The sequence below is a fragment of the Chrysochloris asiatica genome, unplaced genomic scaffold (assembly GCF_000296735.1).
Source record: "Chrysochloris asiatica unplaced genomic scaffold, ChrAsi1.0 scaffold00027, whole genome shotgun sequence".
In the NCBI taxonomy this organism is placed as follows: domain Eukaryota; kingdom Metazoa; phylum Chordata; class Mammalia; order Afrosoricida; family Chrysochloridae; genus Chrysochloris; species Chrysochloris asiatica.
Window position 1 is genome coordinate 20,619,591 of NW_006408545.1, and position 16,848 is coordinate 20,636,438.

The 16,848-nt window shown below is 37.2% G+C and overlaps 1 protein-coding gene across 1 annotated transcript in view; it reads left to right on the forward strand.

Annotated features, from left to right (window-relative positions):
• Positions 1-16,848, forward strand: part of SEC63 (SEC63 homolog (S. cerevisiae)) — a 107,762-nt gene that overhangs the window by 57,159 nt on the left and 33,755 nt on the right. The window contains exons 5-11 of the mRNA XM_006839953.1: positions 6,324-6,385; positions 7,290-7,348; positions 8,359-8,409; positions 10,162-10,270; positions 13,319-13,413; positions 13,514-13,646; positions 16,433-16,525. Of these exons, the coding sequence (XP_006840016.1) occupies positions 6,324-6,385; positions 7,290-7,348; positions 8,359-8,409; positions 10,162-10,270; positions 13,319-13,413; positions 13,514-13,646; positions 16,433-16,525 (602 nt within the window). The remainder of the gene's footprint in view (positions 1-6,323; positions 6,386-7,289; positions 7,349-8,358; positions 8,410-10,161; positions 10,271-13,318; positions 13,414-13,513; positions 13,647-16,432; positions 16,526-16,848) is intronic.

The following is a 16,848-nucleotide window of genomic DNA, read 5'->3' on the forward strand; positions in this document are numbered from 1 at the left end:
TCTGGTTGAGCTCTGTCATTGAAGCCAGGTCAAGTGGGTATTAACTGCAAGTGTGGGTGTTCTTGTGCATATGTCTCTTTTATCAGCTGGACACTTCACTCTCCACTCTAGTCTTCTGTGGCTGTGTCACTGACTCTGGGCCCGAGAGTCCCCAGGTCTTGCCACACTGCTGGCCAACAAGGTCTCCACCCGGGTTCACAGGAGTCTAGTGAACATTGTAGGGCTTAGCTCACAGCTTCATTGCTATTTTTCCCTCACTTCCCCTTTTCGGTGACGAGCATGGTCACCAATTAGAGCGTGTATTCCCGTTGAGTCTTAGTCTTGGAAGGGGGTTTCCACTGAGGGGACCAACCACTTGCCTTAATGTCTCCTGGGCAAGCAAATTGTTTGTTCTTGTAGTAACAGTCCATCTGCCTCTATTGTTTTGTATTTTACCTGTCGGTCTTTCTTTCAAGAAGTATCTTCTGTTCTTCTAGCCGCTCCAGGCTGGTCTGCTCGTCCTTTCAAGTGGAAATCTCCCATCTCTAAAGATTTGGATGTGGTTCAGGCTTCTACCTATAGTCTTATGTAATGCAGAGGCTCCATAGGAAACCTCCTTCACTGGGCACGTTGTAGCCCCATTTTAGGTATTCCAATCAGTTATAGGTTAAAGATGGACTTACAAGCTTTCTATGGTGATGTTTCTGACTATTCCTTTCTCTCCCCCTCCAGTGTCTATTTTATAATATAATACAAGGAAAACCAAGATGCAAAACACAGCCAAGCATCTTAATATTATTCCCCCCTTTTCCACATTCCAACCATGTCTCAGTCTCTGTATCCCAGAGCCCTGTTTTTCCAAGGTTGTGCATACATACATCATTCTTTAACTCTGTCCCACATAGCCCATTCAAACCTGCTTAATTGTTCTCCTATCTGCTTTGTTCTTCCATTTCCCTCTCCCTTCTTATATATTGCCCCACTCCCCAGCACCCAAAGTGTCCTGTGCTCCACGTTCCCCTCCCTCCTCTCACTCCCCCTTCCCCCACCTCCCCCAATATCCCAGCAACCAGCAAAGAATCCACCCCCCTTTAGTATGGGTTCTTTTTCTTAGTCTTTTACAGTAGTGGTCCTATGTAATATTTCTTCTTTTGTGACTGACTAATTTCACTCAACATAATGTCCTCAAGGTTCATCCATGTTAAGCTGTGGCTTGCAGCTTCCTTGTTTAAGCCCAATATTTTTAAAAATAATTTTGAGTCCCACATTTTCTCCTACTCTTGGACTTTATAATGTGATCCATTTCAGAGCAGTTTGTAGTGGTAACCGGGTATCATCTACTTCTTTTGGTTTCAGAGTTGTGGTAACTGATGGTCACCTGCTCCATTGGTCCATTGAACTAATTGATTCCAAGAGTCTAAAGCTCTCATCACTCTTCTTTCTTCCTCACATGGAGAGACTAATAACTGCACCTTAGATGGCCATTTATGAGCTTTTCATAGCCTAGAAACGATTCACCAAAGTAGGACATAGAACACTGTCTTTGTGGATTATGTTATGCCAATTGACCATAATGTCCCCTGAATCTATGGCATGACTGATTTTTTTGAAATAGATTGCTAAGTCTTTTTTCTCACATGCCACTGGGTCGACCCAAAGTGCCATCCTTACAATTGGCAGCCAAGTGTATGACTTTCCTTAAGTTAAGGAATATAATTTTATTGGGAAACTTCACAGTATTTAAACTTTAAAAAATTATCTTTACATCTGTGGTCTTGTTCCATCTATTTTTGCATACGTGTTATATTAAAACCATATAGTTTATACTTTAAGACTTAAGAATGGTATTATTTTGAAGCACTGATAAGTTGCTTTCTTACACTTTTTTTGTGAATTACGCTTATTTATCTTCCAGAAGTATAATTTTAGAAATGTGCTATTTTCATTTGATTGATACCCTTAACCTTTTGATACTCTCAAGATCTCAGCCATAAAGTTAATCATTTTTAAGCAAATATTTAAATTCATCCAAGGAGTTTGTTTTTATTAAGTGCTGTTGAGCCAATTCTGACCCATAGTGACCCATATAGGGTTTATGAGGAGCAGTTGGTGAGCTTGTATCACTAACCTTGCAGTTCAAACAACTTTGCAGTCAGATACATTAGCCCACAACGCCACACCAGGACAAGATTTTAGGTAGTTGGAAATTCAGAGCCATAGAGCTAAAGGAATCCTGAATGTCTTGATTGCTACTGTATAGTCTTATTGACAAAGATCGTATTTTATACTTGTTTGTTTTTTCTCTTCATACTGAATGTAACATTGGATATATATTTTAAATATTTAAGTGGAAATGCATTATATATTTTCCTGATGCTGAATTAGGCCCTGTGGTTTGATTTTCTTATGTTATTGGGTAACCTTTAGAAATATTCAAGGAGACGCAGTGTGCAAATGTGAAAGATAGCAGAGAGCCAAGGGCTGTTAGATGTGCTGTCTTTCCTAGAGTGTTCTTGTACAATCACTGGATCCCGGTACAATGACCTTAACTCCTGGCAAAGATTAAGACCCAAACTTTTTGGAGAGCACCTGTGGTCCATAAGTTTCATGGGAAAAAAAAAAAAAAAAAAGTATGAACCAATGTCCAAGAACATGGCTTTGGGCTCAAATAGGCCTTGTTTGAATCCTAGCTCTCCGCCAGTTAGTAGACAGATAGTTTGGATAAAATACTTCATTCCTTTGTCCTTTGGATTGTTGTTGTTAAGTGCCGTCGAGTCGGTTCCGACCCATAGCGACCCTGTACAGGGTTTCCAAGGCTGTAAATCTTTACGGGAGCAGAATGCCTCATCTTTCTCCCATGGAGCGGCTGGTAGTTTCGAACTGCTGGCTTCAAGGCTCGCAGCCCGATTCGTAACCACTACGCTACCAGAGCTCCTTGTCTAGAGGTTACTAATAAACCCTCCTCATTGGGTTGTGCTGACGAATCAATGCATTCAGTAAATTCTTAATAGATGTAAGATTCTTCTCCTTCTTTTGTAACTAGGTCTATAAGGGAACCACGAATCAGATGATTTCTCACTCTAGCCCAATTAAACCCAATAAAAACATGACAGTTTGTGTGGTTGGTCAGGTATTACTGACCAAAATGCTCTAGCACAGTGTACAAAAGAGCTTCAAAAAGCCCATGGAAAAATTCCAGTATCTTTTAATTCGATTTTTCCGCAAACTTTTTGAAGCCCCTTTATATTTCTACCCTCACTCATTTGTATCCCATCTGTATGCTTTTTGTTATAGTCACATACTTGCTTTTTTGACTTATACTTTTAAAAATTTTTATTTTTAATTGTTGAGAATATACACAGCAGAAAACGCACCAATTCAAGTTTCTCCGCGTACAATTTTGTGACATTGATTGAATTCTCTTAATTATGCAACCATTTTCACCCTCCTCTTCTGAGTTGTTCCTTAACTGAAAGTCACTGCCCCTAAGACTGCTACCTAATCTTTTGAGTTGCTGTTGTCAGTTTGATCCCATATAGATCTTAAAAGAGTATAATATTCAACGCAGATGTGCTTTATTACTTATAATAAGCTATTGTTTCGTTTTAAGAAGACTGCAGTGGATAATTTTGGTTTATGGTTTCAAAGTTATATCAGGGCAGTAATTTTGGAGTCCATATGGCGTCTTTGGCTCCAGAAAGTCTTGATTCCTTGAGAATTTGGAATTCTGCCCTGCACTTCTCCCTGTTTAATCAGGATCTTTTATAGAATCTTGGATCAAAATGTTGAGTAATGATAGCTGGGCACCATCCAGTGTTTCCAGTCTTGTGGCAAATGAAGTAGTTGTTCATCTTACACTGACTTTTAAAAAGTTAATGGTTCTTTTAATCTGTCTGAGTCTCGAGCATGCTGTTACACAGCAATTTTCTAAGCCAATTTAATGAGTGAGGAACTAGTGGAATTGTACGCAGTGTGTATATGTGTGCTGCAGAATCAGTAGTGCTTCTCTGATATGAACTGTGCTTCAAACTTTGAGGGCATTGTATAGAGAATAGAGAGCACTTTGTTTAGTGTCATCAAGAAGACAGACTGGGACAGTGATGATTATTTTGAGGAAAGGGAATATATTAGGAAACAGAATATTTAGAGAAATACTAGTTGAAGCTTTGGGTTGGGTGTGCAGTTGTACAGGGCAAAGAAGGCAAACATTTTGAAATGTTTTGTTGCAAAAAAACAAATCTTGACACCAGTTTTATCTGAGTTCTCTAAACTTACTTAGAGAAGAATAGTCACAATTATTATTCATCCTTTTCAGTTTTTAGTTGACCTACTTTTCATTAGGCTCCTGTTGTGACACTGTAGGATAAGCACTGAGCTATCAAGCACAGGGTCAGCGGTTCAAACCCACCAGCTGCTTCTTGGAAAACCCGTACAGGGTTGCTATAAGTTGGAACTTACTGGATACCACTTACCAACAACAATTCCTTTTCAAAATAGGCTTCTGTATTTTGCTGTGCCCTTGGGTCAAATAGTAAGTGAAACTATAGGTAAACAAGGGCTAAAGATGTCAAGGTACCTGTTCTCATGAATGACTAAAATGCTGGTTAAATATATTTTCAAATAATGGAAAACATTATTATTATTATTATTATTATTATTTTGCTGTTTTGTAAAGGTGGTATTCTTGCATTGCCTCTGTCAATTTAGGCTTTGGGAACTAAACAACTAAGTTCTGGGAAATAGAAATAATGGCTAAAATTAGATTTGGACATAATATTTTGTCAATTCGTCTGTAAGAATACATTCCTTGTCTTTTATCAGTCATTTGTGTGTGTGTCTACTCTGTCTCCTTAATTACATTGTTAAGTTTGTGTAGGAATTGAATTTTTCTTCTAATGATCTTTAACATCTATACTGAGACATGGAATCAGACCACTCTGATTCTGTGCCTTAAGAAATTGCTCTGGTCTGAGGTTACATTTATATTTGTTGTTGTTGATTCAGTTCTGACTCACGTTGTTATAATTGCCATTGAGTCAATATTGACTCATAGCAACCTTGTGTACAACAGAATGAAACACTGCCAAGTCCTGGGTCCACGTCCCAATAGTTGCTACACTTGAGCCTATCATTGACACCACTGTGCCAATCCATCTCATTGGGGGTCTTCCTCTTTTTCTCTGACCCTCCACTTTACCAAACATGATATCCTTCTCCAGTGACTGCTCCCTCCTGACAACATGTCTGAAATATGAAAGATGAAGTCTGGCCATCCTGACTTCCAAGGAGCACTCTGGCTGTACTTCTTCCAGATCTGTTTGTTCTTTTGGTACTTTGAATATTCTCCTCCCAACATCATAACTCAAATGCATGCTTTCTTCTATGGTCTTCCTTATTCACTGTCCAACTTTCATATGCATATGAAGTTATTGAAAATACCACGGCTTGGGTCAGGTGCATGTTAGTCCTCAAACTAACATCTTTGCTCTTGAACACTTCAAAGAGGTCTTGTGCAGCGGATGCTTAGTAACCCTAAATAGGATTTCCAGAAGCAGCCGGTGAGCTTGAACCACCCACCTTGTAGTTCAAACTGAACTTGAGTCCAGCTCATTAACCCTTGGTGCCACACCAGGACTCCACATTTATATTTAGGTGTTTAAAAATCAATCTGTCACTTTTACATTACCTGGATTAGGAAACTGTCCCTCTAACAGGTATTTCCTAATCCTGTTGGCAGTTGGCTCCAGGATTCAATATAGTGATCTCAATGCAATGCAGTTGACCTGTCACATTGCAGTGGTGTTGTACAGCTATCTGTTTGTTGCTTGAGAATGTCATGCCAGAGCTTCGGATAGAGCTACCATCGTTATTTGGTTAATCGTTTTAAAATATATATAGTTTTTATTATAAAGTATAATGCATACTCATTTAATTAAATTTGGGAAATAAATGTGAGAAACCATATACAGGGTTGCTATGAGTTGGAATCGATTCGACGGTACTTACCAACAACAAATACTGCCTTTTACCTTCTCTAAAGAAAATGTAGTAGCTCTGAAATTTCATCTTGAACTGGCTAAATCTGAGAAGACATGACCTAAGCAGCTATCTGTGTTAAGGGCCAAGCGTTACGTTTTCTGACTGTTCAGCAGCATTTCATGCCTCGTCTTTCCACCCCTTCCCTCCCCACCTGACACCAGAGAGGCTTTTCTTGGTTCCCTCACATGAACACCATTAAGAGATGAGTTGCTTGGTTAGTTGAGTATATATATGTTTATTTTATATGAGTACTTACTTTTCAGATATAGTTTTCTAATTTTGAAACTTTCTTCTTTTGATGCAAGTTTAACTGATGAAGAGTCCCGAAAAAACTGGGAAGAATTTGGAAATCCTGATGGACCTCAAGGTGTGTTAAGTATTGATTTAAAAGTACTGTTGATATGGTTTATGTTAATGAAAAGTTAACTAGGTTAAAGGGAGTATTTTGATTTTCTTAGTTTATGAATAGGAAAATTATAACCACGAGGAGTAAAACAGATATGCAAATTGAGTTCCCTTTAATTAACTTTATTTTTCTTTCGTGGGAGTGATTTGAAAGGTAAAACTAAGATAGATTCAGAGAAGAGTAGTTGCCTTTATTCATCATTTCCGAAAACCGGAGTGAAAATCTGCTTTAGTGATTTTAAACATTTTAGCATATATTCATGGTGTTTATATAAACTTGTTGTTGTTGTTAAGTGCCGTCATTCCTAACTCACAGCAACCGAGGAGTGGCTGGTGAGTTTGAACTGCTGACCTTGTGGTTCAAACCAACCTTATGGTCGAGTGCTTATCCTACAGCACCGCACAAGGACTCCTATATATACATGTTGTTGTTAAGTGTCATCGAGTCGGTTCCGACCCATAGCGACCCTGTACAGGGTTTCCAAGGGTGTAAATCTTTACGGGAGTAGAAAGCCTCATCTTTCCTCCCGCAAGAGCGGCTGGTAGTTTCGAACCGCTGACCTTAAGGTTCGCAGCCCGATTCGTAACCACTACGCTACCAGAGCTCCTATATATACTTAGGGCACATAAAAGAATTTCAGGTTTTCTAGGAAGAAATAGGAACTAGTGTACTTCAATATGGTTTTATTTTTCTTTTTGGAAAACTTGAAGATTCAGATAAAAGTCATATTTCTTAACTTTTGTGTCACATGGGAATGGACACATACAATAAGGTAGTTTTTCAAAGTTTTTTTGTGGGGGTTAAGATTTTGGGATAAAAATTCATAAAACAAATTCTTCAAAAAATAATATTCTTCCTATTTTAGCCACAAGCTTTGGAATTGCCCTGCCAGCTTGGATAGTTGACCAGAAAAATTCAATTTTGGTGAGTGCATTTAAATAACGTAAGTTGTAATGTATGTATTTGATATAATTTTTGTTACATATGATGTCTTCCTATTACGAAGAGAATACTGGTAGTCTCGAAAACTCTATATTGGGGCTCTGGGAATTGAAATTGACTCAATGGTAATGGGTTGTTTTAAAGTTTAAAATAATAGTTCATGCTTGTTGAAGAAAATATAGAAAATACATGAGGGTATTAAGAGAAAAACAGCAAAAAATAGATGGCTGTATAATCTCCTTTGCTTTCTTAGAAAATGTTGGAGTCAAGCAGTAGGAGAAAAATCTGAGCTCAACAGACAGAAATTACTAGCATATAGGATCTCATGAAGTAGCCCTTTGATATTTGGGCAAAGGAACCATTTTAGCCACAGGCTTTTTATCATTTATTTCTAAGGCACTGGCTAGTTGCCAGAAGCTCTGGCGGTGCCGTGGGTTAAACACTGGGCTACTAACCACAGGGCTGGTGGTTCAAACCACTAGCTACTCAGTAGGAGAAAGATGGGGCTCTCTGTTCCCATAAAGATTTGTAATTTCTGTCCTATAGATAGAATCCCTATAAGTCAGAATATATTCAATGAAGTAGATCCTTTTTTTTTTTTCTAGGGGTGGGGGAGTGGCTACTTGTAAAGGAATAGATATAGACTTAACTGGAAGATAGCGGATAGCCAGGGTTATTGTTTCAGCAGTAGCAAATTAAAAGGTAATTAACAATAGTGGCTTTCTTTTTAGGGTTGGACTGCCTGGGTTCAAATCCTGGTTCTACCACTAGCTGTATGGCTTGGGACAAGTTATGGACTTCTGTATATTCACTGTCTACAAAAGGAGAATAACAATAGTACCTTCCTCATAGAGTTTTGAGGATAAAATTAAATGAGATAATACATGTTGAGTACTTGTAATACTGTCTCCTGCATCGTAAATCTGAAAATAATATTATCAATGTTGTTATAATAGACCTGATAAAGGCCATCCTTTTCTTTTCAATTCTAGGTATTACTTGTTTATGGGTTGGCATTTATGGTTATCCTTCCAGTTGTCGTGGTAAGTTCTAGTTCTCTATGAACATTTTTAGAAAAGGAATTGTTGGCATGTTTTGGAAACTTCCTATAAGCTTGTAATTTGCACTAAAACGTGTTAGGTGCTTAGCTAATAGCTATGCCATCTGTGTTTCAAGTATCAGTGGTGTCACCCATGGGGGATAGATTTCAGTGAAGCTTACAGACTAAGACAGACTAGGAAGAAGGACCTGATGGTATACTTCCATGGAAACCTTATGGATCGTTGGAGAACGTTGATATAGTGTTTCCATGAAAACCAGCTGTGGCTAGCTGTGGAACATTGGTATAGTGTTGGAAGGTGAACACCTCAAGTTGCAAGATGTTCAAAACTCTACAGAGCTACATCTTCAAGGTAGAGTCCACCTTAGTGACGTGGATGGAGTACAACTTTTTGGGGCCTATATTTGTTGATGTGGCATGATTCAAAATGAGAAGAAACTGTTGCAAACATCCATTAATAATCAGGTTGTGTTTTGTATGAAGTATGAATCACGGAAAATTGCAATTCATCAAAAATGAAATGAAACTCTTGAAGCTATGTATCTTAGGCATTAGTGAGCTGAAGTGGACTGGCATTTAAAGCACTGGCCTCCAAGATCTGTGATTCAAACCTCAAGATCGGTGATTCAAACCCACCACCAGCCACTCCTTGGAAACCCTATACGGGATTGCTATGAGTCGGACCTGACTTGATAGCATTTAACATAGTCTACTTTTTCAGGAACAACAAATTGAAGAGGAATGCTATTGCCCTCATTGTCAAAAAAAACTTTTCAAAATCTATTCTGAAGTGTGCTGTATTATCAGTGATAGGTTAATATCCATATACCTGCAAGGAAGATCGGTTTATATAATATTATTCAAATTTTTGTGCACCAAATGCCAACAATGAAGGAATTGAAGATTGCCAGTTTGTATAGTCTGAAACTGACCAAACATGCAATCAAGATGTATTGGTTATTACTAGTGATTATAATATGAAAGTTAGAAACAAAGAAAGATCAGTAGTTGGGAAATAAACCATGGTGATGGAAACAACTCCAGAGATCACATGATAGAAATTTGTAAGACCAAAGACCTATTCATTGGAAATACTTGTTTTCAGCCACATAAACGGTGACTGTACAGATGGCCTTTTTAAGTCCCTGGGTCTAGAGACCTCAGCTGCTCTCTCTCTCTATGCCATCGCCTCTGCCACTGTCTCTGCTGTTGCTGCTTTTCTGGTTAGGATCCCACGCTCCACTCATGTTCTTCCCTCTTGCTGGTCCAGAGGTCCCCTCTTCCTGAAATGGAAGATTAACTACTCCCTGCTTTTAGTTACACATCTTCTACATTTATATTAATTTTCCTTGTGGTGTCCTTTCTGATCCATAGGTCCTTTGATTTCCGTAGAAAGGCTAATAATGAACTTGTCTTGCTCCGTAGGATGATGAATAAAATAATGTAAGTGAAAGTATCATGGCAACTGTAAAATGGCTATGACACTTATTTAATAGTTATTTATTAAAACATACTGTATGTCAGGAACTAACTTATTGCTTACTCTCACTGAATCTTAGGCTCCAGAAAGTATAACTACTCATATTTAAGAAATAAATTTGACTATGCAGCAAAGTGGTATTTATTTTAAACTTCAGATTTTTTAAATTGTTTTGTGACTCATTGGAACATTTGACCACAGACCCTTAAAATGCGTGTTAGTTTTCACTCTTGATTAATTTTATTTGTATTTTAGGGATCTTGGTGGTATCGTTCAATACGTTATAGTGGAGACCAGATCCTAATACGCACAACACAGATTTATACATACTTTGTTTATAAAACTCGGAATATGGATATGAAACGTAAGTAAACTTAAGTAACTGTGATTTTAGGTAGGTTGTTTGAGTCATTTATGTTTTGTTTTTAAGTGCCGTCAAGTCGGTTCCGACCCTTAGTGACTCTGTATAGCGTTTCCAAGGAGCAGCTGGTGAGCTTGAACTGCAACCTTGCAGTTCAAATGATTTTGCAGTGTGGTGCATTAACCCACAGCGCCACACCAGGATGTAGTTGATATATGTTCTTTAACTCTAGAAGAGAAATTCCATTTCACAGATTTGTAAATATTTTGTTCATATAGTTAAAGCTAGAAGAAAATGCTTTATTATTTTGTTCATACATATAGCTAAAACTGAAAGAAAAGGTTTTTATTACATTTCTTGATTTATATTTCTGTTGTCAAAAATTTTGGTAAAGTTTCATGTGTGCTGATTTCATAGTAATGCTAACTAGCATTTATTATTTGTTGTGTGCCAGACACTGCCAGGACTACATATGTCGTCCTATGCCTCCTTGTGTAAATGCAGTTTTTATTTTTTTTTTAAATATGCACATTTTATAGATGAGGAAACTGAGGCACAGAAAAGTTAAGTAACATGCCCTATGGTACATAATATGTAGCAGAACCAGTATTAAACCCAAGCAATCTGACTCCCAAATTGTAGACCACGACGTTATACTGTCTTAATTGTGGTAAAAATAACTAGAGGTTTTAGAAGTGTTGAAAGAAAACAGCCAGAATATTTCATTTTCAGAACCTTATTTCAAAATTTTTATAAAAAAAAAGAAATTCCCTAAATACTTTCTTTGGTCCTATAAAATAAAAATTTCATTTATCCCTTGAATGTATACCTCTCAGAATGACTGCTTTCTAGAAATCAGATTATTCCCCTCTGCCCTTAAAAAAGAAGATGTAAATTATGAGATACTGTTTTTTGCCAAGTTACTGATTTTCTTGGTAATTAGAAAAAGACTTCCTCAGGATGGTATTAACTGTGTGTGAAGATATTTATATGAAACTGATTTTTCTCTCCCTTAGCATACACATTTTTGGATGGTGCTTGGTTCATGTATTGATAAAGAAATTTATTCCCTTATGAAAGATCTCTTCTTCATAGCCTGTTTTAACATATTTTTTGCATTTTTGGACTTGAGTTCTTTCTGATTGATTTTTGAGGATGGCACTTAGCCTTATAAAATTAATTTTGTCAGGAAAGTATTATTTAGCACTTTGCTTTGGTCATATATTCTTGGTTTCCTTATTATTGGCACCAGTTCAGTAACAAGCTTAGAAACAAGTGTTCCACGTTAATGGTAATAGCTTACACATATACCAGTCCCTTTAGAAGGACATCCTACTTGGCAAAGTGGAGCATCAGGGAAAAAGAGGGAGACCCCCAATGAGATGGGTTGGTACAGTGGCAGCAGCAATGGGCTCAAGTGTTACAATGATTATGTAATTTGCTCTGGACCAGACAGTGTTTCGTTCTGTTGTGCATAACATCACTATGAGGGAGCCAACACCTAACAACCACAACATACTGTGTTTACTATGTGTCAGGTACTCTTGCATTTTTTACATATAACTCAGTTAATCCACATAAAACTCCCTAGGAGATGGATATATAAAAAGAAACTGCGGCATAGAGAGAGGTTATTTAATTAGGAAGTGAGTAACATCCAGTAACGTGAGTATTTTCCTGCTTTACAGTGAGATTGATGAGTATAGTTCCAGTTCTTAAAAGCTAATGAGAGGCTAATAATTAACTTGTCTTTCTTTAAGGGGTGAAGAATAAGGTAATGTAAATGGAAATATCACAGCAACTATAAAATTGCTACTACACTTGTTAAGTGCCGTTCAGTCGATTACAACTCATAGCGACCCTGTATAGGGTTTCCAGGGAGTGGCTGGTGAGCTTGAACTACTGACCTTACAGTTCAACTGACTTTGCAATCTAATGCATTAACCCACAGCACCAGACCAGAACTCTGCTACTACACTAATTTGTTAGTTATTTATTTTAAAATACTATATGTCAAGAACTAATTGTTTATTCTCATTTTGATTTCAAAGAATTTCTAGCTAATATAAGCAGGCTGCAAATGTGGTTTATTTTGAGGAACACATTCTTCCAAGGAGTTCTGGAGTGGGACCATAGAATAAGCTTGGGACTTCTAACTACTGCAAGGTCGGCAGGTAGTTCAGACTCACCAATTGCTCCTTGGAGACCCTATACAATCATTATGAGTCAGAAGTGATTCATAGGCACTTAACAACTATTCTTCCAAAATGATCCAGGGTTCCATGATAAACATTTTTTGGAAATTAAATGTCTTTTAGTTTATAGAAGGCTCTGAGAAGTCATGCAGTGCAGAACATTTAGTTTAGTGATTTACAAACATTTAACCTAGTGTTTCCCAACCTCATTTAACAGTAAAATAGGCCCTAAAAACCCTTTACCATTAAGTCAATGCTGAGTCACGGTGTCCTTTTACCGTTAAGTCGATGCTGACTCATTGTGTCCCAGGTGTCCAGTGTAAAACTATTCCATGGGTTTCCCTAGCTATAATATTTACCAGGCAGTTATTTCATGGAACCAGTCAGTGGATTTGAGCCATCAACTTTTAGGTTAGTTGTTGTTAAGTGCTGTTGAGTCAATTTAGGTTAGTAGTTGAGCTCAAACTGCATGGCCCAGGAACCTTATTTAATTGTAGTGTTTTTTTCACATGTGGTTATTAATGTTTCACAGGATCCTAGCACTCCATAAAAGTGTCTGTGGAGCACATACTTGGGTCTACATAGATATTCTTATAAGTTATTTTAATGTATCCATTTATTTGGGGACCATTAAATTGATGCATGCTGTGTTTTTCGATAATCTTGTATACATTTTAAATAGTGAGATGTTACTTTTCTGTGGGAGAAATTAATGCTTCTTAGTGGTGGAGTTCAGGTAATTTTTAGTATTGTGCATGATTGGGAAAGTGCCTCACGTGAGGATTAATGTATCTTTGGAGGGGAAATTAACAGATGAGCAAATTTGTGTAATTTTATATTTCTTTTGTTTTCTTAGGTCTCATCATGGTTTTGGCTGGAGCCTCTGAATTTGATCCTCAGTATAATAAAGATGCCACAAGCAGACCAACAGATAATATTCTAATACCACAGGTTAGGTCAATCTCCCAAATTTCTTGGTGTGAGCATTGAAATACTATTATTAATGCTATTTTAAGTAATTGTTTTTGAATAATTATTTTATTTACTCCAGCTAATTAGAGAAATTGGCAGCATTAACTTAAAGAAGAATGAACCTCCACTTACCTGCCCCTACAGCTTGAAGGCCCGAGTTCTTTTACTGTCTCATCTTGCTAGAATGAAAATTCCTGAGACACTTGAAGAAGGTATTTGTGATTCTAATGTCTAGAGGATTTTAATGGAAACAAGCAATGAATTTAATTAGAACTCATGGTATACTGTTTTTGTCACTGTTCTTTTTTGTGCAATCAAATAATTAATTGCTCAAGGACCTTTTTAAAAGACATATATATGGTACATAATTACTTAACAAACAGTTTGAAGGTCTAATTGAGTCAGATGTTTTGGCAAATGTTAAAATTTAATATTTCAAGATGAGCGAATGCTCTATGTAGGAAATGTTTAGTTAATTGCAGATTATGCAAAAATTACTCATTTGTTTTTAATGTTTTGTTGTGAATTATGTGATAGTTTACATGGGGAGAACATTAGCTTTACATTCATTCTATCATATGTCATTTCATTGCCATGGTTACAGTCCCCCTCTATGCATAATCAACCAACCAAAGGGTATACCCTGCAAGCCTGGCCCCCAGTCATCAGCACACAGTCCCTCTCCCTCTCTGGGTCTAGAGTCCTCAGCTGCTCCACCTCTCCACGCCATCGTCTCTGCCTCCATCTCTGGTGTCACTGCTTCTTTGGGTAGGGTTTCGCTCTCCGCTTTTCTCCCTTGATGATTCCAGAGACCTCGGCTTCTGGACTACAAAGTCAATCACTCCCATCCTTTTGCTACAAAACGTCTACCTTCACATTTCCAACCCTCAAGCTCAGTCCTGATAACAATTATTCATGATTGTACCACAAGGGACCTATCCCCATCTCCTTTCATTCTAATGACTTTTTAAAGTAGTTTTCAAAGTTTTTGAAGGAAGATAAAAAAATGACTTCACAACAAATATTGCAACCCTGTCCTGTCACCATCCCCTTCCAACAGTGGTTAACAACAAAATGACTGTCTAATCTTGATTTTAAGCTTTATAGCATATGAAACCATCAATTCTGCTTAAGAGAAAAGCAGTGTTTCCAGAGATGTCATCAACTTGAGTGTCATCTCTTTTTCACGTGCATTATTTTATTTTTCTTTAAACTTTATTGTGAATTAAGTATAGGTGTACAGAACAGATCATCGGTTTCATATTCACTAAATCATGTACTTTGTTTCATTCCATGGTTGCAATTCCTGTCATGTACCAACAGTTAACAACATTTACCTCTATTCACTCAACTATTGTATTCCTCCCTGTATCTTCCGCCACCTTCATCTTTTCTCTGCTAACCTCCTTCTTTGTTGTATATTATCTGTCCTGTCACCAATGTTAACATGGTTTACTCTGTAGCCCATAGAAAATTATCCCTCAACACACACCCCCATAATCATCATAGATGGTTTCTTTTCTCAAGAAAACCTTTTTGTTTTATTTAAAAATTACTTTACATTAGTCTCATACAATGTTTGTCTTTTTAAAAAAATTTTTATTGTGAATTGAGTGAAGGTTTACAGAACATACCATCAGTTTTACATTCAACAAAGATTAAATAGGAAACTTAATGAATGTGTCAATTGGGGAGGAACAACTCAGAAAATGAGGATGAGAATGGTCACACAATTTGAAGAATGTCATCAGTGTCACTGAATTGTACATGCAGAAACTGTTGCAATGGTATAAGTTCTGCTGTGTATATGTTCAACAACAATAAAAATCAATTATTTTAAAAAAAAATGAGTTTTCTTCTCAGACAGTTACATTTCTTTTATTATAATGAAGGATAGGTCCAAAGACTAAGATTGAGAATGTCAAACACAGAGAAGAGAGTCTTTAATTTATATTGCACAGAGTTTTAAGAATGTTCACCATATGTTGGATTGGGTATCCTGACTGAGGAGCTGGAGGAACATGTTTGTGGTGGAGGCCTTGGGTTTGGAAGGTGAAAACAAAGTTGGCAGACTCAGAACCTAGGACTCTCTGCTCCGTGTTTGTGAGTGTACTCAGTCACCTAGGACCTCCACGCGTTTGATTTCTTGACTGCTGCTTCCATGAGTGTTAATTGTGGATCTAAGCAAAAGAAATCTTTGATAACTTCAGTCTTTTCTCCATTTACCATGATGTTATTTATTGGTCCAGTTGTGAGGTTCTTCTGTAGATAGTTCTTAAAAGAGCATAATATTCAAGACAGACATTCTTTACTAGTTAAGCTAATCTATTGTACGACTGTGGGAGAAAGATGAGGCTTTCTGCTCCCATAAAGATTTACAGCCTCGGAAAGCCTATACAGGGTTGCTGTGAGTCGGAACCGACTCCACGGTACCCCACCACCACCATTGTATGAGTTTAAGAAGACTTCAGGGGGATATTTTTGGTTTAAGGTTCAAAGACTACTTCAGGCTAGTAGTTTTTTTCCAGCTTCCTAGCATGGTGTTGTAGGATAAACACTGGTCCGTAAGGTCGGTTTGAACCACAAGATCGGTAGTTCAGAAACCCTGTACAGAGTTGTTATGAGTTGGAACGGACTCAACAACACTTAACAACAACAATGGATCCAGAAATTCTGGATTCCATGGGAATTGAAATTCTCGACTTTATTACCAAGAAGCAAATTTTGAAATGTAGGAAGATACAGACTGTTTCAAAATACGAGCTGGAATTGAGCTTGTTATTAAGCTCCCAGCTGTGTACTAAAAGTTTGCCTTTGAAACTTCAAGTCTAACCCAGGGTTTTCTGACTGTGTCTTGAGGTAATGATGCTAACAGGAAACTGTTCGTTCCATCAGTAATTTTTTAAGTTTCTGGTTAAGGTGATAGCAAAGCTTTAAGTTTAAAAGCAGAATGATTTGTTTCAGGGTTTGTTTTGTTTTTTTTCCTCCAATTTTGCAGATCAGCAATTTATGCTGAAAAAGTGTCCTGCTCTACTTCAAGAAATGGTAAATGTAATCTGCCAACTAATAATAATGGCTCGTAGCCGTGAAGGTGAGAAAGAAATGTAATTAATTTTGTTGTACTTTTTTCTGCAAGAACATGCAGATTATACTTCAGAAGTATAAAAGTACTTACTGTAATTCTACCTGCTGATCTTATCAGCCCTAACTCCTAGTGTTGCTTAGGAGTTGGATTGATTTTTTTCCCTTTGTTTTCCAATATGTCAAGTCTTTACCACTGCTCAGTGTGTTTTTACATTTTTATTTTAGTTGTTTGCCTACTGAGATTTAAATATTCTTTTTTCTTCCTCTGAGTGTTTTTGGAGTTAAATTATTCTATTTTATAAGAGTGAGGTTTTTTTTTGTTTTTTTTTT